The sequence below is a fragment of the Lethenteron reissneri genome, chromosome 26, assembly GCF_015708825.2.
Source record: "Lethenteron reissneri isolate LAM-NWPU_2019-01 chromosome 26, ASM1570882v1, whole genome shotgun sequence".
Classification (NCBI taxonomy): Eukaryota; Metazoa; Chordata; class Hyperoartia; order Petromyzontiformes; family Petromyzontidae; genus Lethenteron; species Lethenteron reissneri.
In genome coordinates, this window is record NC_083804.1 from 4,409,141 (window position 1) to 4,433,523 (window position 24,383).

At 52.4% G+C, this 24,383-nt stretch overlaps 1 protein-coding gene across 2 annotated transcripts in view; it reads right to left on the reverse strand.

Moving 5' to 3' along the window:
* Positions 1-302: 302 nt before the first annotated feature.
* The window catches only part of LOC133347515 (nucleosome assembly protein 1-like 1), a 74,180-nt gene continuing 50,099 nt past the window's right edge, over positions 303-24,383 (reverse strand). For both annotated transcript variants that reach the window (XM_061559839.1, XM_061559840.1), the window contains exons 8-14: positions 22,891-22,962; positions 11,792-11,931; positions 8,299-8,444; positions 7,858-8,027; positions 6,919-6,954; positions 3,554-3,601; positions 303-2,826 (exon numbers count right to left, since the gene is read on the reverse strand). In XM_061559839.1, coding sequence (XP_061415823.1) covers positions 2,818-2,826; positions 3,554-3,601; positions 6,919-6,954; positions 7,858-8,027; positions 8,299-8,444; positions 11,792-11,931; positions 22,891-22,962 — 621 coding nt within the window. In that variant the 3' untranslated portion in view covers positions 303-2,817. The remainder of the gene's footprint in view (positions 2,827-3,553; positions 3,602-6,918; positions 6,955-7,857; positions 8,028-8,298; positions 8,445-11,791; positions 11,932-22,890; positions 22,963-24,383) is intronic.

The following is a 24,383-nucleotide window of genomic DNA, read 5'->3' on the forward strand; positions in this document are numbered from 1 at the left end:
GCCTGACTAGTGCTACTAAGATGGCTTGGAGTGATGGATAAATATAATTTGCGAGCTGTATTGAAGTGGAAGGCCTCAAGAGGCTGTTGGGTCATACAAAACGAAGAACTCCTTTCGACCCTGTGCGTAGCCAACCATGCCAATCGGAGGTTGGGACCATCAAAACCGTTGGACCAAGGTTGGACCAACGACAGCCCAACGTTGGATCAACGTTGAACCAAAATTGGGCCGTCATTGGTCCAACACGCGATTTTGACCGAGCATGTGCACCCAGAAACACACGCGCATGCACGAGGCACCTGTAAGTGCACACTTGTTTATTGTGTTCAGCAGCAATGCCCAATGAGTACAACGTGATTTGTCATTTTCCGAGCGACTGCAACTACATAGCGCACACGTCTCCATGTATAATGCACTTCGACTGGTATAGGCATTTTCCAAAGCACATATGTTGACCCTATTACAGTATATATATGCGCATGGTGTGGTCAAAACGTTTTGAGAAAGGGATATGTTGAGTAAATAAATATGAGTTGAGGACATTTCTCTTTGATAATCGCCCAAATCGTGCAGGATGGCGGCAGCTCGGCTTCGTCTAGCAGCGGATAGATCGAGGACTGATGATGATTGTAGTAGTAGTAGCTACCCATTGCAATAACAATTACTCGTGAAGGAGGTTATGTGGAGATGTATTGTCTGCTCATTGCCATTTATATTCTCCATGACGCTTGAACTATAGGAGACCCATATCTTACAGAGAGGGAGCCGTCGCCTATAAATAAATGGCAATTCATCAACAGTCGGTTCAAACGGACCTGACCCTCTGAAGAGATACTGTGTGTCGAAACCGGTCAAAAAGCTTGCTTGTGTTGAACCGGTGCTGCTGAGACGGAGGGAAAGATGTGTGAATGAGAAGGCAACGTCTGCTCTTCCGTAATGGGTTGCAGCTGATCAGTTGTCAAGAACGGCGCAAGTTAAAAATGCGGGGACACAAATTGAAATCCCCACGCCAGAGTAACCCCAGTCCCAGCGCATTAACGAACGAACGATCATCATCATCATCGTAAAGAACACCATCACACCTCTGGGGTCGCTAAAAGACATACCGGATGGTATTCACGGTACGTCAACGGTGGGTAAGGATGGGCTCATCCCGCACTGGTGCAGAGAGCGTGGAATTTCCACCCCACTGCCTGAGGACGACGAACCGAGATGATCGATGATCGTTGTTTTCATGGGACACAAGAACGTTTTCATGAAAATTTTTAAAACGTCACTGCACGTAAGCACGTAAGCTTGGATCAATGCTTGGCACTTGCACCTTTTAGTAGTCGGTGAGTAGTGGATCGCCACCCTCTCCTAACATCCCCCCCCCCCCCGTCGCAGAAAAAAACCCACCGCCGGAGATTTCGACCAACTCTCATGACGCGACGTCACGATTAGCTTCAACGACGTTTATCGCCTCCTTGCCTGCCCCGTCCCATTTGTATCGTCTTGTCGCGTATGTTCTGTCCCGCTCGCGCCGTCTCTCGTCTGCGCCGTCTCTCAGCGGCGAAACTTATGACGTCACTTGGAGGGAGGGGGGGGGGGATCTCAGAGGTAGCTCTGTGATATCCACTTTTGTGCTTCGCCCTCTTAAACACAAAGGGTTTCACTCCGGTGCTTGTTCTCATGACGTGACGTCCATCGCACAATCGGCATGAAGTTGGGGGGAAATATATTTTTGCGAAAACTAAAAAAACTCGAACCTGATTGACCGACTTGATTCGAGCAGGTCAACTCCCTGCGTGTTTAGCACTCTTCAAGTCAAGGTAAACGTTCAGCAAACACGGCTCCAGTCTAGCCGCCTTCCGAAGTCGCGAGTAACCGGCTCGTGTAACTTGACTGCAAGCAGATTGTCAACAGGGTTACCGACATCGCCAAGCCGGCGTGGCTGGCAAAAAAAAGTACTCCGAGCCCACGTGTCGTCAAAATCAAAAAAGTGAAACGCCAACGTGAAAAAGTGAAAATGCGTCCAGACAGACGTGCAGGAGGTGAGGATCAGGCTGTAGGGGTTGTGGTCAGGAGTAGGGCCAGTGCAGGGGTCGGCAACCTGCGCCTGCTTCGTGACATTATTCACGTGCATTGTGGCTCTTGAAATACCGAGGTTGTATTTTTTTTTACTCCCAGAATTCGAAGAAAATGACTACTCTGTGTTATTTTAGTGACCAAAACCACCTTGGGCGAGTGTTAGGTGCTGGTATAAAGGGTAGGGCGGGCTTGTTGTGTCTGTTTGGGAAGTTTGGTTAAGGTTACGCTCGTGTTGTCGTCTGGTTGGCTGGTTGTGGTTAAGACTAGTGTTAGGCCTCATGTCTGCTTGGCTCCTGTGTACGATCCCCAACAGTTTCCCCTTACTCTCCTGTTGTTCAATAAGGCCGTTTTCACCGCTCGTTCGCTGTTGACGTTGAGCACTCACTGCATCCTACCAGAATAAAACATGAAATTGGTTCAAATATGAATTCCCTTCCGTTCTCAAAACATTTACCGTTTTGGCACGTGTGCACGCACGCACACACACACGCGCACGACTAAATTAAAATAGTATATTTAAATACCGTTAGTAGTAGTGGTGTTACAGTTGTTGTCTTTGTGAATTATTCGTTTAGGCAGAGTGTACAAAAACATCGTCGGCGTCCTCGCCGCCGTCGCGGTGTCTTGGCTAGAGTCGAGCGTGGGGGTGTGGTGGTGGTGGGGGGGTCCAGAGTAACTCCCGAAGCCTCGTGGGCCGTCATCCAGATCCGCTCTCCTCCTCTTGCTGCGAGTAGCAAATGTTTTCATTCACCCCACCTGGTGCGAAGAGAGAAGAACGAAACTCGGATTAGAAACCATTCCCGCGAGCGACGCGAATCGCGAGCTTGAACGATTTCGGTGCCAGATGGAGGGGCGGCCGCAATTGCAACCGTGGCTTTAGAAGCCGTCAACCTTTTGCCCCGTGGTAGTATCAATGAGTTCGATTGTAAAGTGTAATGTAATCGAAAGACTGTGTTGTCTCGGTGTGCTCTTGGGTTGTTGTTGTTGTTGCTGTTGTCGTTTTTCTGCCCCTGCTCCAGCTTACATTTTTTTTGTCTACGAATCTGTGAAAATGTATATACTCGTGCAATGTGTACTGACATTCTATGCGTATATTTATTATTCGTTGAATTGCTTAACTTGGCTCCATCTCACTTTCTTGTATTGTGTGCTGACGTGACTTGCAGTGGTTCTGTAATGTCATCTTTCCAAGGTCATTCTCGAACACGGGGCAAAGCAAATTTGCGCGAGTTTCAATTGGAAATTTGTTTGCCTCACCGTGTGTCGACAACGGCACAATATACATAGAATTTGGTTAAAATAGATAAAAAAAACCCCAAACAATAAAATTAATTTGGGAGCGAAAACGAGTGGCATTTAAATGAACCTGTTTTGCATCAGAAGACGGTGGAAGATGGCAATGGCTTTGGGGAGGCCTTCATCCAACAGTGGATCACGACTGATGATGACGATGTGTTGTGTAAGTGAGAAACCCCCTTATTACCTGGGGCTTGGTGTCCTCATTCTGATTGCATCTCTTCCCATCGAGCTCCTGTGTTAAATACAAAGACAAACAACCCCCCGTATAGACTTAACAGACTGTTGGGGCAAGTGCTGTTAGCGAGTAGCACCCGGTGAAGGCTGGCACGGCACACGAAGGGATGGGTGGCCAGCACCACGCCCGGCTACCTTTGTCTCCCTCGTGGCGATGTTTTACACATGGCACCAGGTACTCATTTGCGACTGAGTCGACCTAGGAGCGGCCCAGGACCGGTTCAGATAATCATCTTTGGCGATGGCCGTGAGTAGGAATCGAACTCGGGCGGCTGCCAGGTTCGTAGCGCAGCAAACACTTCCACTCCGCTCCGTTAAGTACAAAGACAAAGATCTGCCGTATAACCTGAACAGACTGTTGGGGCAAGTGCTGTTAGCGAGCACACACATACACAGACACGTCCATAAAGACAACATCATACAGAGTTATCCATTTATGGATACTCCGCTGATTCCTAACGATCCTCGGCTTATGCTGAAAGCAAATCAGACCGGTGATGTTGGACAGGGTGTTTCGAGAGCGTGCTAATAGGATGTAATAAGTGTATCGATCTGGGCGAGGGAGACAATTATAGGCTTTGCAATACAATTTTAAAACCCCTATTATTTCTCCCTATCAATTGAGTGCGGGTGGGGGGGGGTTATCTACGAAATATATCATCTTGCTTAATCCGGGAACCAAATTGAAAGGGCACTGGGGCCAGTGCGTGATTTTCGTAGTAGCAAGAGTAGCTGCATATGTAGTAGCTACATATGCAGTAGCTACTACATATGTAGTAGCTACGGGCCCCGCACTTTCAAGGGCCCCACGTTAAATGCTTTCAAGCTATCAATTCCGGTTCAGTGATTCTGCACTTGCTCTATTACTATAGTACTATACTGCCTTCAACTTTTACGAACGACTGCGTGTTTATGGTTAGCGATCTGTCGTATCATCTGGCTGCATAGCAAATAAAAAAATACAATTACTTTACTATGCAAGTAAAAATGTGTTTTTTTATATTTATGTGTTTTTAATTTATTTAGGGCCCCTTTATAACATATGCTACAGGCCCCGCACTAGCTTAATCCGGCACTGATTGGGGCCTGTGCTCATCTCTATATGCAGCCCTGTCTGAGCTGGTGGCGATCATTTATAATTACCACGGTGGGGGCAGCGGAGGGGGGGGGGGTATCAGTGAAGAATGAGAAAAACTGAAATTAAAAACTGCAAGGGGGATGGTTGTCCAGCTCAGTGGGATTTTAATGGCCGTGTCAGAACATTCAGCCAGCACCACTGTGTAAGACTATGGATTCCAAATCCAGGTTTCAAGCCACTCGCAATTAAAAACCATAACGATTAAAGAGTTTATTTTATTTTACCAGGTAAGCTGCTTTGTAGCTCATTTTCAGAAGCAACCTGGCCACAAATGACAGCTTAACCAAATGGCTTATCGTGTGGTGATTTATAGCAGCCAAATACTCTAACCGCACGTCGATTCCAAAACGTGGAGGGAAGAACTGGAGGACCCGGAGAAAAATCCACGCTACCGCGGGGAGAGAGAGACATGCAAACTCCAAATATACATGAGTCAGGATCCGGATCGAACCCACGACCTCCTGCAAACCAGACGAGGTGGTTAAACCAGGTTGTCGCTCAGTGAAGTGATGGTCTCAGTCTGATCATTGGATAAAGGTTAAGGTAAATGGGGAGCCCTGCAATTAGTACTTGCTGCCATACCTTCTGGGTTGAGGGCGTAAATGCTTTCTGGAGATCAGCAGTGGAGAAGCTCCTGCTGAAATGAAACTTCTGGTCACCCCCAAAGTTTGTGGAAGGAGTGCCACGCAACTGTGGCGGAGACTAAACTCCAGATGGGCATCAGCTGCTGACCTCAGACTCTCCAATCGAGTGGAATATGATCCACGGCAAATTAGGCACCGAGCATCACCTAAATAGACGTTTGATTTTCTTCAATAATGATCTCATGGCTCAGAAAGAGGAGGAATTCTCCACAATTCTGACTGTCGCTTAATGAGGCTGTTTGTATTTACCGGCGAAACGTCGTACTAGAATTGTAAATGTTGTGGGATTACTCTCCAACACACAACTTGTGTGCTGTACTAGTAACTAATTGGCACGTTCTGTTTACGTGACAAACCTTACTAGTTGGCTGTGTCGGGTGGTGGCGGGTTTAACAACACATTTATATCTACGCGATCTAAACCAAACCCCCTCTTATGAATAATATTGGTCGCGAAAACCTCCCACGCGTTAACTCATGGCTAAGTTTGTAAGACCTCCCTCGAGATGTATGAGAGCGCCACCTGGTGTCTGGGTTGAGAGACACCAGAGAATAAATTGTGTCGCTCGCATTTTCAGTTGCGCTTCCGCGGCCGTCTGGAACGTTCTTCCTTCTGATGTTAGGAAGCCACTGGGCTCTGCGCACATTTTAAATGGCCTCGATTGAAAACTCATTCTCTTAGAACTGCCTTTCGTGTTTAGTTTGTTGTCCTTCCCCCGCACCACGAATGAGTGCGGTTGGCTACGTGCAGCGCTAAATAAGTTCAACAAATGAACCTTATGGCGGGACCCCGTGGTCCCGAATAAACGGAAGTAAAAATCGCAATTATTTAATTAGTTTTTGGCGACTCTGTCCCACCGCGCACATAAACGCTGCGACCCACCTGGCGCGAATCATTCTGATGTCATGTCGTCCAAGCACAGCGAGGACGAATGCGCAGAAGAAACACAACTTTGAAACTTTAATTAGCGCTTCGTGTGGAGCTCGTCGAGAGGAATAGATAGCCACGTCGTTCGCCTTCAACAGACATGAAATGACGTCGCGTCGCAGTTTATGCGAGAGCCGGGCGGCTTATGGGACCCCGGGGTCCTGCCATGAGGTTAATTTGTGTACTTGCCACTACTGGTGGATGGGCCTACAGAATCACATCAATACGGTATTTGGCCTACTCTTCCAACAACGGCCAGGCGTTTTGGACGAGGTGGGAGCACGCACGATTCACCCCAGCGTACGTGACCTGCTGACTGACTAACTTGTGGTCGTGCCCATCTGTTGTACTGCGGGGTTGAACGTTTCACAATTGGTTTAACTACCGTGACCGGAGATTCCGGCGATTCCAAGTCCAGTGGCAGCATCCCCGTGGGGGGATGGGGGGGGGGGGGGCTTTCCTCTGGCTCTCTGGCTGGTGGAGGTCCTTCCTCCAGCGGGGGGTGGGGGGCATAAGCAAGAAATTGTAGGGTCTGGGCCTAGGTCATCGATGCCAAAACTACTGCGTTCACAGTGGGCACCGGAGATTGGGGAAAAGGGAGCTCACCTCATTCTCTTCTCCCTCTTCATCGTCGTCCTCGTACTGCAACAAAGAGAGACGACCGAGTTTAGCTGCGCGGGGAGTCGGCGGAGACATGGGGAGACGGGGGGGGGGGGATGGGCGAGACGCAGGGGGGAGACGGGGGATACGGGGGGGGGGAGATGGGGGATACGGGGGGGGAGGGAGATGGGGGATACGGGGGGGGAGATGGGCGAGACGCAGGGGGGAGATGGGGGATACGGGGGGGAGAGATGGGGGAGACGCAGGGGAGAGATGGGGGATACGGAGGGGGGGGAGATGGGGGATACGGGGGGAGAGATGGGCGAGACGCAGGGGGGAGATGGGGGATACGGGGGGGAGAGATGGGGGAGACGCAGGGGAGAGATGGGGGATACGGAGGGGGGGGAGATGGGGGATACGGGGGGGGGAGATGGGCGAGACGCAGGGGGGAGATGGGGGATACGGGGGGGAGAGATGGGGGAGACGCAGGGGAGAGATGGGGGATACGGAGGGGGGGGAGATGGGGGATACGGGGGGGGGAGATGGGCGAGACGCAGGGGGGAGATGGGGGATACGGGGGGGAGAGATGGGGGAGACGCAGGGGAGAGATGGGGGATACGGAGTTGGGGGAGATGGGGGATACGGGGGGGGGGGGGGGAGACGTCGCTACCATGCGGCTCGAGTGGCGACGCCAGTCTCAGATCCGGCACGTCGCAGGCCTCGGTCGGCGAGCTCGCGGAGCGAGAGGGACGGGCACGAGGAGGGAGGCCGGGGACGGGAACGTTGCGAGGGGGAGCCGAGGGAAGGGGTCGTTTGGGGACCTGGAGGATGGAGCAAGGGGGCAGCCGAGGACCTGCCGTCGATGCGGAGCAGCCGACAGAGAGAGGAGGAGAGAGGAGGGACCGGTGGAAAGGGATCTCGACGTGAGCCGCATCCTTCACTCACGTCGTCGTCGTCGTCGTCATCATCGTCGTCGTCGTCGTCGAGGGCCTCGCCCGTGAAGTAGAGCACGGCTCGCGGGACGAGGCGGTCGCGGATGAAGTGGCCGACCTCAAAGTCCGTGGCGAGCATCGCCTGGATCAAGAAGTCCTCCTTGTCGCACTCGGTGTCCGACACTGGGATAGCAAAAGAGACACGCCGGGGGGTAATGGACGGCGGCACAGAGAGCGTGGAGGTGCATCTGTACGCGACCAGAGTGATTTTTAATTCGAGCGCAGTGCAATTGTTATCCAATCCCGTTGCGATTCAAATCCGGCACCTCCGATTAGCGCGGTTGGCTACGTACGGTATGATGGGGGCAAGGAACCGCTGGACCAACGTCGCCCCAACGTTCCACATTTACAGGGCAGTTACTCTGTTACCTCATCGTGGGTGTTACCTCGTTACCTCGTGGCGGGCTGAAGAAGTGGAAGAAGGACTCTGCGCGCTCCGTCCTGGTGACGACGCGCACGCTGCCCGTGCTCTTGTGCTTCTGCCGCTTGCGCACGACCCGCTGCGTCACGTCGCGGCCCTCCAGCCACGAGATCTCGCAGCTGCGCGGGCGCCAACGGCGGCGACGGGCGACGGCCAGTGGCGAGGGGCAAAGAGGGAAGAGCGACGGTCAAGCACACGCACGGATGACCCCCCCCCGGCCGTTTTCTGACACCAGCTCCCCCTCACCGTGGCCTTAACAGACTGTCAGGGCAAGTACACTAAGCTATAGGGACTCCAACACTTAAGAACATTCGACTTGCGAACTTTCAGAGATACGAACAAACCCGGTCCGTACGTCCAGTTGCCTGTTTGGACCGAGAGTCGTAAGTTCAACCGCCGCGCAATAGATGGCGGTGGTGGCATCTACATATGCAGAACATGAAGAACCAGTGGCATCTACATCTGCAGAACGTGAAGAACCAGTGGCATGTACATCTGCAGAATGTGAAGAACCAGCGGCATCAACATCTGCAGAACGTGAAGACCCAGTGGCATCTACATCTGCAGAACGTGAAGAACCAGCGGCATGTACATCTGCAGAATGTGAAGAACCAGTGGCATCTACATCTACGGGGGATTATACAACTTTTCACCTTTGAAATCTAAGTCGTTCGTAAGTGGATGAGTCCCTGTATTTATTAAACCATTTTTTTTATTTTCCCAGGTAAGGCACGCTCAGCTAAATAGAACTCTTTTTCTTTGCACCACCTAACTCTGGCGACAGACGCGAGCATACTTATGATACATTAAAACTCACAGATCTCGTTTATATCACACGCAGATAATCAATCAATATATCTGAATACCAATTTTTATTTTTTTTACCAGGAAAGGGCCACTGAGCTTCTTTAGCTCTCTTTCTAGAAGCGACCTGGCGATCACAAATGATAGCTCGACAAAGTGGCTCATCGTCACCATCGTGTGGGAATTCATGAGCGGCAGCCAAATACTCAAAAGGCGTGACGATGATTCTAAGTGTGGAGGGAAAAACCTGCAGGACGCGGAGAAAAATCCACACGACCACGGAGAGAGAGAGACATGCAAACTTGAAATATACAGCAGCAGGCGTCAGGGTCGGTATCAAACCCACCACCTCCTGTATACCAGGCGAGGTAGTTAACATCTTGCCACCGTGCTGTTGTACGCGCCACTTAGCAGGCGGCTGCTTCGTGTGCGCATCTACTGCCGCATAAAGTGAGGAAAAACCTGTACAGTGTATGTGCGGGCAAGGCATGGCTCACAATGGCCATGTCGATGGACTGAACTGGAACCGCCACGGAGATCCTGGCTTCATATTTGAGATTTAGGGACCTGTGATTGAACTGGAATTTTCCGGTGCGGTGAATTGACGATTTCAGCCTGGTCACCAGTTTTGTTGTTGTGCTCGGTGCATAATTCAGGATATTCCAAGCTCTAAAGATGAAATATGTAGGCTGGATTGTCACGCAACAAACTCTCTTTGCCGGGCACATCGGGGCGCACCTTCTGATCACGTGGGTGAAGAGACCCATTGAAGGCAACTTCAGAGGGAATTATTATGACGTTATTATCGGTGACGTGATGTTATGTCGCGCTCTGCTCGCTGTGAGAGGTCCTAAATGGGACGGATTCATCTCCACGGCATCCCCACCGATAGCACAAATGGAATATCACTTTGATGATTATTGATTAGGTATGACTGTGACGCTGATAATTATTGATGATGATTGATAGATGATGATAATGGATGATTGATGGATGACCACCTTGGAACCGACGATCACACGATTGGAAGCTCTGCTACCCTACCCCCGTGTGTCGTCTCCTCCGGGCAATGCCCAAACCGAGCTGAGATTTTAAAAAACCGCTTGTGCGGTACATGGGGGTACACAGGAATCACCCCGTGCAGAAATATCCCCACTCCCACCGGCACGCGCGGCCATCGTGGGAGTCTGTAATTTCATTCATTCCGCTAAGAGCTCGGCAACGCTGGCACAGTCGTCGCGAAGCTTTCTGAGCAACAAGGCGGCCACGGCTGCGTCGTCCGGCGTTGTCCGTATTCTCAGCGCATTACTCGGAGTGTGCCGCAGCGCCGTGTTTTATTGACGCGCGCGTGTGCGCTCTCTCTCTCTCTCGTCCGGGGGAGGGATGATTAATTGTGTTTTTTTTCTGTGGGCGGGGAGGAGACATTCTCTCCCTTGCTCTCACTCTATTCCTCCATCCCCTACACGTTTGTCCGGTTGTCCATGTACTCTCCCACTTGTCCACTTCTTGCCCAGTTGCTTGTTGTCCTTCCCACCGCTCCCTCCTCTCCCCCACCTCCGATTAGCACAGTTGGCTACGTACGGTGCGAAAGAAGTCTAACAAACACACGTGCATAATCGACCCTCGACCTGCCTGTCATTCCAGACTGCCTGCCCAATGTGTCTGCTTGCCTATCTGTGAACTCTGCCTGTTCTGTCTGCCTAGAACCTCCTGCCTCCCGCCCCCCCCCCCTTAGCGTTCCGTCTGAGTGCCCCCCCCCCTCTCCGTCTGTGTCTGCCTCCATGCCCGTGCACGTCTCATTGCAAGGCCTCATGGGCCACTGTCGGCCTCCCTGGTGGCCTTCAGCGCGGCCCCTGTGGTGTGGCCCCCCGACAATTCACAAAGAGTGAATACCCCCCCTCCATCATCATCATCATCGTGCTGCTGTCAAACTCCCCCCCCCTCGCCCAATGGTTTAAAATGTGTGGAGGCACCTCGCACTGACGATGTCTGAAAATAAGTGACGAACGCCGCTCTCGCCTGTGCTCTGCTCCGGGGAGATTTTGTTTTTCTTCAAAATCAAGAATTGAGAAAGGCTTTGGGCGCCGTTCCTTCTGGCTTGACCTTAAAGGTTCGACAGCAGCAGACGTCCGAGACAATGCCCCACAGGGGCATCTCCGCACATTAGGGGACCTCGGTCAGAATCTCTAAGTAATTTTTATGATACACACGGGGGGTGGGCGGGGGGGCGGGGGGTGTAGTTTTAAAGGAAAATATGGGTTCTTTTGTGGAGAAAGGCAATGGTTTGACACTTACAAAAAAAGCTAAAAGTACCATCATCACCATCATCTCAGAGTGGAGTTAGTGTCGGGTGAGTGTGGAGCGAGTGTGGAGGTGAGCGTGGGGTGAGCATGGAGTGAGCATGGGATGAGCGTGGGGTGAGTGTGGAGTGAGCGTAGGGTGGGCGTGGAGCGAGCATGGGTTGAGTGTGGGGTGAGCGTAGGGTGAGCGTAGGGTGGGCGTGGGGTGAGCGTGGGGCGAGCGTGGGGTGAGTGTGGAGTGAGCGTAGGGTGGGCGTGGAGCGAGCATGGGTTGAGTGTGGGGTGAGCGTAGGGTGAGCGTGGAGTGATCGTGGGGTGAGCGTGGAGCGAGCGTGGAGGTGAGCGCTGGTCGCTGCACTCACCCTTGGCAGGCCACGATCTCGGGGCCGTCGTAGGCGAGGGGCTGCGTGTCGCCGGGCGTCGCCTGCAGTTCGTACGTCTTCCTGAGCGTCGCGTTGGAGAAGAACTCGTTACCTGAGAAGTGGAACTCGAGGGTGAACGACTGGCGTCGTGGCAGAGAGCGGGAGCGGGGCGGGAGGAGAGTGAGGTGAGAGGGGGGAGGGGAGGGAGCGATTGGGAAGGAAAAGAACGCAGATAAGAGGAATATTCCCTGGACCCGTTACGGGCAGATGCGTTCCTGAAAAAAAACGCGTTCATCATCGTCGTCGTCACATCATCATGATCCATGGGGCAGATCGCCCGTAAGTGTCCCCTGCACATGTCGTCATGTTTGTTTTACACTTTCCTCTGTCCACAGGGCCAAACATGGTCTGCGTGGATGAGAAAAAGCTTGCGTCGCCCGTTCGCCGAACTCGACTCGCGTCCACGGTTCGTGCGCAGCCACCTCTAAAGCTCGGGGATGCGTGAACGACGTGGGGCGCCAAGAGCTCGCGGTGTCGCATTGAAAACGCACGCGGTTTTATTTTTTGTCCGCCGTCAAAGGGGCAGCCATTGCGAGTGCGGACCAGAAGGCCTGCGCGTCGTGAGCGGTCAGTGCAACGGGGTTGAACGGTCATCACTCGGGAAAAAAAAGCACCACTGATGAATATCGCCCCCCACCGTGAACTGTCTCCAAAACGCCCTTGTGGTGTTCTAGGGGACCCGCGGTGCAAAGTGCAATATCCGACTACAAATCAGCTACCCACTCCCCCCCCCTCTCTCTCTCTCTCCTCCTCTCTCTCCTCTCCCATCTGAAGAAGGGCCATTGTCTGAACTGTCAGCTGATTATATATTGTCCCGTCGTAAGGCGGCGTCGTCGATACATCGCAATGGTGCACTGCTCCACCGTGCACCACGTGCACCACGTGCGCGTGTGTCGCTCACAAAACACGTGCACCACGTGCTCCACCGTGCACCACGTGCGCGCGTGTCGCTCACACACAACACGTGCACCACGTGCGCGTGTGTTGCTCACAAAACACATGCGCCACGTGCGCGTGTGTTGCTCACACACAACACGTGCACAACACGTGCACCACGCACATTGCGCGCCGCAGAAAAAATACACGCGTACAGCCTCGTTGTCGATTTACTGCCGGGACGAAGGGGCCTACAACCCCCCCACCCCCCCGTGCCGGTCGTGGCTTTCTGTTCGTCCATACTTCACCACGCCGCTCAGTGCGGGTTTGTTGAAGGACGGGTTTCTGACACCGCTCGCTACGGGCGACTCAGGCGTGGCTGGGAACTGAACTCGGGTCGCCGGGCGCACACGATTAGCGGCGTGCAATGCGCACGCTCGCAGTGCTGTGTAATCGTCGTCTCCTCAGCCACCGGCTACCTCGAACAATAACCGGGGTTAGTTGCTGTAATTGCCTGCGTTGTGAAATTCCAAACAATTACCCTCACGAATGCCAATAAGTGATTCAATCTATGAAATGAAACTTGTCAGGGACGGAGAGAGACAGAGGGAGAGAGGACGGAGAGAGAGAGGGGGGAGATGGAAGGGGAGATGGAAGGGGAGATAGAGAGGGAGCGAGAGACCTGTCGTAGGGTTAAGAGAACGAGAGAGAGAGAGAGGGGATGTGAGAGTGGGCGAGCGAGCGGAGATACCAGGAGCTTGAGAGAGAGAGAGAGGGAGCAGTGAAACAGAGTGGAAATAAATGGAGCGAGAGGGACAAGTGGAGATGAGAGAGAGAGAGAGGGAGAAGCGAGGACGAGAGGGGAGAGGAGATAGAGAGCGAACATATGGTGATGGAATGAGAGAGTTGCAGAGAGTGGGATTGAGCGAGACGGGCTATTTCTCTGTTGCTCTGCAAATCGGTTTAAGAGAGATGGTTTGTGAGATTTCAAGGAGCGGAATAAATATATAAAATGTAATGGAAAGGGCAGTGCTAGAGAGACGGATGATCGGGATAAAAATAGAGAATATAATCCCATTAAAAATCCAATTAAATACCCCGGATATGTGCAGCAAATCAGAGCTTCGCAATTGGCTCATGGGAACACTCATCCTTCGTCGTCATCATCAGTCATCAATCGCACCACCGTGAACGGCATCATCGTCATCAACGCCATCATAGTGACTACCTGTAAATGACCATCATCATCAGTAGCATCACCATTGTTATCATAATTAGTACAATCCTCACCAGTAGCATCAATATAATTATTGCCATGTTTGATTTGATCATCATCATCATAATGACCACTCTTATCATCCTCATTAGTAGCGTCACCACTGTCATCATCATAGCCATCAATCACATCACTGATATCGCACAATCCTCAATATCAGCATAATCATATTTGTCAAATCAATTGATCACGATCATCGTCGACCTCATCTTAACCTTTCTTATCATCATCACCGCCACCACCATCTCTCTCCCGCGAACCGACCATCATCATCATCAGTGTCCACGCCCCGAGCCACCGCTGCTGTCTCAAGGTTACGGTCTCGCGCTCGCCCCGTGAGTCCCGGCATCACGCCCCTCTCGCTCGCACTCCCCCGCCTGGCGTTGGCCTCCTTACGGGGGGGACGGGGGGAGGGTCGGCCGCCTTTAACCATCTCGCTACAGCGCAGTGCCCTGGAGCCCCCCCCCCCCCCCCCCCCCCAGCGGCTCTCTGCTCGCGGCGCTGCAACGACGGCGATTCAACCCCGCGAGGTCGTTGGCTCTCTACGGACGACGGACGTGAAGAAGTCAGACGACGCTCGGGGACTGCCGATCCCACCGAGTCACCGAGGGCGTGCCGTGGGAGCAAGAGGCATATCTCGCAGTGCCAAGAGAAGGCAGAGCTGCACGTGACAAACACAGGTGGGGGGGGGGGAGTGTGGGAGCTTCAAGTGTCCCGGAAAGACTGAGAATGATCCTGGGAAAATCAGGACAGTTAGCAACCCGAAGGTGTAGTGTGGCTAGCATGGGACCCCGGTGCAAGGAGTTAAATGCACCCCTACCCCGCCTTTCCCATGCACACCTCGCCCCCTCTATCTGTGTAGCCCAGTGCCTGGGCCCTAACAGTTGCACCGCCCGTACACTCGCCAGCTACGACCACCGATGGTCAGCACGGCGAGGGGTTGGCTCAATTGTTTTGATTGCATTCCCAAATTTGGGATTTGAGTTGCGTGTTAAATTCCAGAGTACACGCGTACACATGCACGCTGGAATTTGGTCATGTGGGCTACGTTGAGCATACTTCATTCAGCTGGCCAGGCACGGGGGCATAGAAGTACGGCGCAACTTTGGATGTTGCTGCCTTGCCCGCTGCTGTCTGCCACGTGACCCCCACAATTCCAGAAGGACGGACACCATATAAAAGTATAAACACTGGATTGTAATTCCAAGTGTGTCCAGAATGATAAACAAACCGTTCGGTCAACAGTGGCTTTCGCAACAAAGTTTTGACCTTAAGAAAAACATCAATCGAAGTCCCTTAAACTCTTGAGACATCACGATAATAGGCAATCATTCGTCCCTTTAGTTATTGGTGGAACAGAGAACAAACAGAAGCCCCAAAACCTCTCACATCGGACACCCTGGAACATGAACCGGACTTTTAAACGCAGGGAGTCACGGAGCGAAACGTGATCTTTTCGAATGGGACGTTTACAGTGCTATATCCATGCCGTTTTCCCGTCGCGCGAATCATGGCTCATGCCACTGGGTGATCATCATCAGCATTGGCCGCGATCTTTCCAGGGACGGCGAATTTAAATTCCAGTTTGTCATCTTCTGAATCTATCGACTTCCATCGAATGCGGTGCCAAAGAGGCAGCGGTTAGTTCCGTTATGTATAGCAGAGGGACAGCTATAATATCAATCAGCTGCATTATATTTCTAAAATAAAATTGGGCTGTGTTCATTATCGGGCTCAATCCATCAGGAATTTCTTTGGCCACCGTCCTGCCGTGTTTTGCCAGCGACGACCTTGTTTTGCGTGCGTGCGTACGTTAAGTCAGCACCCATTAACAGGCTATGAATTATTGTTATGTATGTTGAACTTATTTGTTTTTTTGCAACCGTATGTGGCCAACCGCGCAGGGCAGAACTGAGTCACGTGTCGAACCGTCACATATCCGCCCGCGCCGACCAATTAACCGCCACGCGCACTCCGTGCATTGTGTTGGTGCACGGAGCAGCTGACATTTTTTCTGCAGATATGAAAAAGTTCTCACTGGTGCGTCTCACCAGTCTCACTCGTGTCACTGGTGAGGCTCACCAGCCTCACCAGTGACACATTTCCCATCAGGCTGAGACCAGGCCCTAAAGAAGGCTGGCTCTGGTGTAGGCCCACCAGTTTCAATAATCAGAGCATGTTTGTTTGCATGTTCACAACAAGTACCGCGTGTGGTTAATGCAGACATGATTCCTTGCAAAATGTTTCTATTTAGTGTTTCAAAACCTTAACACCTCCTGTTTTATTGTCAGAAAGAGTAAAATCTATGCTTATATTTTGAAAAATTTCTGCAGGTATTCGCAAAATGTGACCTCTTTACACGGCCACGAATTATTTTTTTCTCGCGTGCGTTCTACCCCTCCAGGTGTTTGCAGCAAGTTTGTTATTTTTTTTTCTCTTTGCCCAGTAACCCACGCATGCGCTCAGTCGGCGCAACTGTCCTTTCAAGTCGATGTACATTCACATCTCTGATCTCTGCACGTATCATCACCCGCCGTAACCGCCGTGGTATTCATGACCCGCGCTATATTTCTCTAGGCCACATTTCCCATCAGCGTCATTCCACCAGCGTGGGACCTCATTCCGCACGGGTAGATTTCTGTTGAAATCTAAACTATAAACTAAACATTTATTTTATTTTACCAGCCAAGGCACACCGAGCTATGTCGATCTTTTTTAGAAACGACCTCGACCACAATTGATAGGTCAAGGAAGTGGCTTAATCACATGGAAATGGAGAGCAGCCAATCAATCAAAATGCATGTTTCTACATGTGGAGGGAAAACCCGGAGGACCCGGAGAAAAATCCATAGGACCACGGGGAGAGAGAGCGGGAGACATGCAAACTCCAAATGCACAGCAGGCGTCAGGCTCGGAATCGAACCCGTGACCTCCTGTGTACCAGGCGAGGTAGTCAACATCAAACAAAACGTATCGCGTCCGTATCTATATCTCTGTCAATAGGACGACTGTAAACGCTTCCCTGTACGCCAGGAGTGGGGGCACGTCCGGCCCGCGGGCCGTATAAGACCCGCGAAATCATTTGGTGTGGCCCTGCCAAGGCAACCGCAGGCGGGACTCGAAATTCAATAAATCTAGGAGCAAACCTGGAAAAGCAGTTGCGAGTAGCAACATCATCAATACCAGCTAACATCACACGCCTCACGTAAGAGAAGCAGTTGCAGCCATCACATTAGGGGTGAGTTCATTACATGTTTGACCAAATATAACAGCCTAATTTTTAAGTTGATAATTTTGTATGGCCCGCGAATGTTGTTATAAATATCCAAATGGCCCTTGGCAGAAAAAAAGTTTCCCACCCCTGCTCTACAAGAACGACATTCGCTTTAACGGACGTCTACGAATGTGAACGCGGGTCTTGGTCTGCGTGGGGGCCCAAAGCCGCGTTGCGAAAGCCGCTTTCAACGAACGCGCTTGACAATGACGGCGCACGGCCGGCCCACACCGCTACTCACGGCTCTACGCCGCCCGTGAACGAAGGGCACTGTTCTGCAATCAATGCGCAACGTTAAGTAACGTGCACGGTAGCTCTGGGTAATTAAACCCACGTTGAGCACGGGCAGGCTTTTTTGTTTGTGTTTCGGGGTGTGCGTTGTGACCCACGTTGTCTCCTCCTGCTGCCCACGCAAACCCCGCCCCACCGATGCCTCGCACTGACGCTCCGGCAGCCTGGGACCCAATCCGCGGCATCTGTCACCATCGCTGCCCCGCGCTGCAAAACTCCGCCGCTTCTGCTGCTGCTTGGCATTCCTAAGACGCAGGCCGCCCACTAAAATCTCTCTCTCAATTACCACCCTGGGGGGGGTTTGGGGTGGATGGTGCGGAATCTGCTCCCTAACCCTGGCGAAGAGAGCAGCAATGCCCACCGCTCCATCTGTGGAAAAAAATAGATTTATAGCTCATGGGATTCCTCCAGTATAAATAATTAAATCATCTGATTTGAACAGTTCAATAATCGGTAATCCGTTTGGTGGATTACCAGGTCCGCGAAAAAATAAAAAATAAAGTTGAGATAATGTTTGCGTTGCTGTTTTTACACGCTCGAAGCGGGAAGTTTTATTGTTCGGCCGCTCCTCACTCGTCGAGGGTCTTCGGTCACGTGACGGCAAACGCGATGACGGCGGCGGCGGGCGGGCAGGCGGGCGGCAAGTAAACCGATTCGTGAAACAAATATGAAAAATGTGTGACACTAACAGGCGGCCACATTGTGTTGTACCGCGCCTTCACCGACTTTGCAACGTTGGTGAAGGTAGAATTTACAGGCGGTGCGTTAGTTATCTTGTTTCATCTGAGTCACCCCTTCCCCTCCCCTCCCCTCCCCCAAAACATTATCCCGGATTATCGAAAGTCGACTGTAATTATTTATTTTTAATGATCTATTATGACGAGTGTTTACCCAGGTGCCTGCCAAAATGTTGGCAGTTGTGGGGGTTGGGGTGGTGATGTCGATGCCGGTGTGCAATCCCAATTGAGTAATCCGCTGATATTGTTTTCAGCGTCAGGATGTTTGGCCAATACCGGTTACATTGTATGGATTATTATGATGATTATTGTTTAATCTTCGGCAGAAAACTGAGCGGGAATTAAACTCGGGTCGCGGGCCCGTAGCGCAGTGCGCTAACCACTACGCCACCGCTGCCCACGTACGTCAACGCCCCGCGGACACGTAGAGACTGTTGGGGTATCACGCACTGTTTGCGAGCACCTATCAAGACAGACGTGGCACGGGGGCCGTCCATAAATGACGTCACGCGATTTTGGACGATTTTTGACCCCACCCCCCCCCCCCCCCCCAGTCACACGGCGTCACAAAAAGTAAGACCCCCCCCTCAAATATGACGTCACAAAGCTCTGCCCCCCCCCCCCGCAACAAAATAAACATGCTTCAAATCGCTTTAAACTATTGTCATTGTAGTGCGTATTTAATGTGGCGCTGCACTCTGATATTGTGGGAGGAAATCTTTATGAAAAAAGTCGATTTAATTAAGTAGAACGTGTTGTCTATATTTATTTAAAGTTGCGCATTTTGATGTGACGTCACATTTCTCAACCCCCCCGTCGTCACACTTCGTCACAAATGTCTGACCCCCCCCCCAGGTGCGTGACGTCATTTATGGACGGCCCCACGCGACCCTGGTGTGGCTAGAGTAATTCCCGGCCACCTTTGTCTCCCCGCACACACGCGCAACATGCACTGCACCATTTGGACAATGTCCTGCCGGCTTGGGGAACTTCCAACTCCGCGTGGAGCTGTGCATAGTGGGCACACCGACACGCACTCACCAGCATGGCGAAGTATGGTCAAATACTAAGGACAAAGATCCCCCATACAGCCTTCACACACTGCTGGTGCAAGTGCTATGAAGGACGGCACGGCACACGAGGGGGTGGGTGGCCAGCGCCACGCCCGACCGCCTTTGTCTCCCCAGTGGCGATGTCTACACACCGCACCAGGTACTCAATTGAGACCGAGTCAACCTAGGAGCAGCCCAGGACCGGTTCAGATAATCGTCTCTGGCGATGGCCGTGAGTAGGAATCGATCTCGGGCGGCTGTTGAATTGAGTGAACACAGACAAAGATCCATGGTATAGCGCACACAGACTGTTGGGTCAAGTGCTGTTAGCGAGCACCTATGAAGGCCCGGCACGGCACAAAACGAGGTGGGTGGCCAGCACCACGCCCGACCGCCTTTGTCTCCCCAGTGGCGATGTTTACACACCGCACCAGGCACTCAATTGAGGCTAAGTCGACCTAGGGGAGGCCCAGGACCGGTTTAGATAATCGTCACCGGTGTTGACCGTGAGCGGGAATCGAACCCGGGTCGTAGCGCAGCGCGCGAACACACAATACAACGTGCGTGTGTGTATACATGCACCATATATTTGCACTACACCACGCGCAAAAGTGGGCCACTGTACCCTGGACGGGTGCCAGCGACGCCGAGGTCTATTTAATGTAATGTGATCTACATGGGATCAGTTAGCCGTGCGTGAAATTAATTGTCAACGGACTGCAATGACCCTGCAGGAGCGCCCCATCCTCGGCCGTGCCAACAGATGGGCTCCCGGATTTGTGATATGGCACGCGCACGCCATTGTGCGTGCGTGCTCTATCCACTGCGGGATGAAGACAACCCACACCTCCCCTCCCCCCCCAAGCCACTGCCACCTCTCACCCGCCCTGCGAAGTAACAATCCAGCCAACACCTGCCACACGAGCTCACGCTGTGCATGTGTTTGCATATATATGGCAGATGCATGATAATAAAGTACCACTACTAATAATGATGTTTAGTTTTACATAGCGTCGTGTTCGTGCAAAACCGCATCGCGCAATCGCCGTGGATCCGCAGACACGAGGTGGAAGGCAACAGCAGCCAGACGGGTGGAGCTGGCACGAGCAACGATTGCTCAAGCTCTGCAGTCCTCGACATATGAATAATGTTTTCAACCAATTAATGAAGGTATATATATATACACAGGTCGGAGGAAAACTGGAGCAGTCGGAGAGAACTCGAGCGCGCGAGGGGGCAAGACCCGATCCCATACGGGAGGTACCGATGATGTGAGTCCACACTCTGCCGTACCACCCCTTTCCCCATCTCCTGGCAGAGCCAAGGGTGTATGGGCACATCGGAAGACAATAAGTATAACCCGTAAAAACAAAGTTTTTCACTATAAATCCTTTAAATGCGTGGCGGCTAGAGTCCTCTCGTCCTCTGGCTTGAGATGGCTGCCACCTATGGGTCAGATGATTGCATTGCACCATTAAGCAATTGGTAATTAAATATAATATTTTTGTCCTAAAAAATGTAACATTTTGGAAAAAAAAATTCTCAAACATTAATTGTCACGCACAACGAGTCTGTGTGCAAAATATCAGCTCGATTGGATCACGGGAAGTGGGTTAAAAAACGACCGAATGATTTGCACGGTCCTAAGCAAGCAAGCGAACTTAATATAAAGGATTTAAAAAGAAAAAACACGTGTTGATCCACCAACCCACGCCTCCACAGTGCCGCCGGATTACAGACGCGCATTATCAGCCATGATCTATCCGCTGCTGAATTAAGCCCACCACCTGTCGCCATGTATTACGCTGCCTCCACGACGATTTGTCCGCGCGCCGCGTGGCGTTCGCTACGCAGCTCGCGAGCAGCGACACGCGGACAAGTGCTGACGCGCAGCTCGCAATAACGAGCTGCCCCCCCCACCCCACCCCACACACAAACACTCTGCGCCTGCGACGATTGCACAGCTGGGATCGACAACACCGCCACATCCGTCACGCGCTCGTCCCCCCCATCTCATCCCCATCCCCCGCCACCCACCCCCCACTCCACCCCTCGGCGTCTTCCTTCTCTTTGGACCGAGGAATGAGCCGCGGGGGGCACGTGCACCCCCCCCGCCCCGCCCCCCCCAGTGTGATCGCGATTAATCGGCGCGGTGGGTCGGCGGTGTTTGCCGCGAGGACTTTTCGCAGCCGCGAAAAGTCCCCCTAGGTCGACTCAGCCTCAAATGATTACCTGATGCGGTTTGTAAACATTGCCACTGGGGGAGACAAAGGCGGTCGGGCGCGGTGCTGGCCACCCACCCCCTCGTGTGCGGTTCCGTCCTTCATAGGTGGCTATTCGCTAACAGCACTTGCCCCGACAGTCCGCTAAGGCTATACGGGTGATCTTTGTCTGTGTATAGGAACAGCTCCTCCATCTGATTAAGCCCCGTCGCCAGCTCCACTATTGTCACGATGCAGGCTGCACACATCGCTTAATCTGATCGTTTAGTTATATTTCTCTCTCTATCTCTTTCCCACTGGAGTCCATGACAATTTAGCTTCAAACAATATTCTAGTACGATTGCATAACCAATATAAATGGAGAGGGTGGTGGGGGGGAGTGGAGAAATTTACCCCATCACTAAAACGAGGGCACATGACGTGGATGCGTGTAAACCGGATGAAGCCCCCCCCCCGCCCATGCTGTATATGTCCTTACGACCATACTTCACCACTCTGGTCGGTACGGCTCGATGAACAGCAGGGAGCATAGCCGCGCAGGACAGCCGTTGGTGCTGCTTCACTGCTCCCCGCTGCCCCGCTATGCACGGCGCCGAAGCAGCCTACGGCAAGCCTGTTCGTGCGTACGCGATCGATGCGTCCAGGCACTAGCCAGGCTTCGAACCCCTGCTTAGCTTCCGAGATCGAGGCGAGATCGGGGCTCGCATTGCGGGTGATTTGGTCGCACCCCGACTGTGATCGCTACCGGTAACGTGAGTGGCAGTGGCGTCGCGTAGTCAGTCACACGAGCAGGCTAAGTCATATCGACAGATATGCAGGTTGTGCGTGCTGGAGGAGGCTCGTGAAGGACGCTGCTACTGGGCAGTTGGGAGGCAGCCGCCCTCCGGCAACAACGGGCGGCAGAGGAGCGACGCTCACGCCAACGAGCGGAGCGCCAGGCGGATAAAGTGCAGCGTAGTTAGCACAGTAGCGGACACAACTGGCGCGTCTGCCAGTCATCTCAGTCGGTCAACCCATGGCACAACTGGCGCGTCTGCCAGTCATCTCAGTCGGTCAACTCATGGTACCTGGGTGTCTGTCCAGTGACCTCCTGCTAGCAGCGAGCCTTCGACACTTCACGTCGCCTCAAAGTGCACCTGACCCGACACTTAGGTGGCGAATGGCGGCTGGTGTTGTTGTTTGTTGTTGTTTGTTGTTGTTGTGCGTGCCGTGATGCGCGTGCCGTGATGTGCGTGATGTGTGCGTGATGTGCACCGGACTGTCATGCGCTCCGGCTTCCGACTGCCGGGTTTGTTGCCGTGCGAGCCTCACGGGAGGGACCTCGTCCTCTGACAGCGAGACGGTGATGTCCAGGAGGTGCTTGAGGATGGGCTCGTCGTGCTCCTGTGAGGGGGGGGGGATGAGGCAGAGAGTCACCACCTCGCGCGAGTCAACGCAGTGCCCGTCGCTCGAGGCCGCGAGAGCACCGACAAAGGGCACGTGTGCTCACTTGACGGGCTCTGAGCCGATGGCAGTGGGAACAGATTGTGAGTTTAAACACATTGGTTGTAATTACTGGCGAAACGTCGTACTCGTGATTGTAAATGTTGCGGATTTGCTCTCCAACACACCGGTGTGGCTGTACTAGTGACGAATTGGCCACGTTCTGTTTACGTGACAAACTTTACTAGTTGGCTGTGTCGGGTGGTGGCGGTTTTAACGACACAATTATATATTTACGCGATCTAAAACAACCTGTATTATGGAACAAATTATGTTGGTGATGCCGCTGCTGCTGCACAAATAACAACAACAACGACATTCAACGCATTCGTCAGTAACACTGCGGTCTTAGAAATGAAACGTTTGTAAATCGGATACATTTTGGACAATCGCCAATCTTCACGGCGCAGAGAGAGAGAGAGGGAGGCTGCCCTCTCTGGCCTCTGCACGTGCTGCGACGAAGGACTGTGGCCCGTGCGACGTCGCCCAACAGAAACCTTTTGTTGTTGTTGTTCTATTTAAGACCACGGCGTTGTCAACAACAGTCGACTGAAAACTTGATCGCTTTAAATCGAGCAGAATGAGAAAAGCAGCGGAGCGAAATCAGCACACTGAGACTCGATTAAAACTCCACGCGCCCCCCCCCCCAATCTTCGCCGACACTCTAAGAAGACTACGACTACAAAATATACAACTCAAAGGACCACAGTTACACCGCAGCCTCGAAAGATACAGGCAGCGGGCACAGCCCATGGGGTTACGGCTATCGCAGAGGCAGGCTGCCGCTGTGGTTATTGCTGCTACTGCTGCTGCTGCTACTTCTGCTGTTGTTGGGACTGCTAATGTTGCTAATGCTGCCAAGGCAAAGGACTCGAGCGCCCAAGGGAACAATCTCGAAGGGTAAGACGAGAGAGAGACGTGAGCTCCACAAAAGGAAATTGCGCGATCGATAAAGCGGGCGCGTGCGTGCTTGCAGGGTGTCTCGCGACGACGCGGGGGGCCGTTTAAATGTTTGCTTGACGGCAGCTCGCGCTGTGAAATCTGGCACAACGCGCCTTTCTCTCTCTCTCTCTTGCCCTTTTGAAGAAAAAAACAACAACTTAAAAACACAGTTATCAGGAAAGAATAACAATGGAATGGCATTCCCCCACCTCCCTCCCTTCCCTAACCCCTGTTGCTGTCGCTATTGATGTGGGAAATTTTTTCTTCTATATCCTGTTCGTGGAGATGAATGTTCAAAGTTAACGGAGCTCATGTATAATGCACGAGGAGGCCACGTGTGTGTGTGTGAGCATATGTAATTATGCACGTGGAGATGAAAC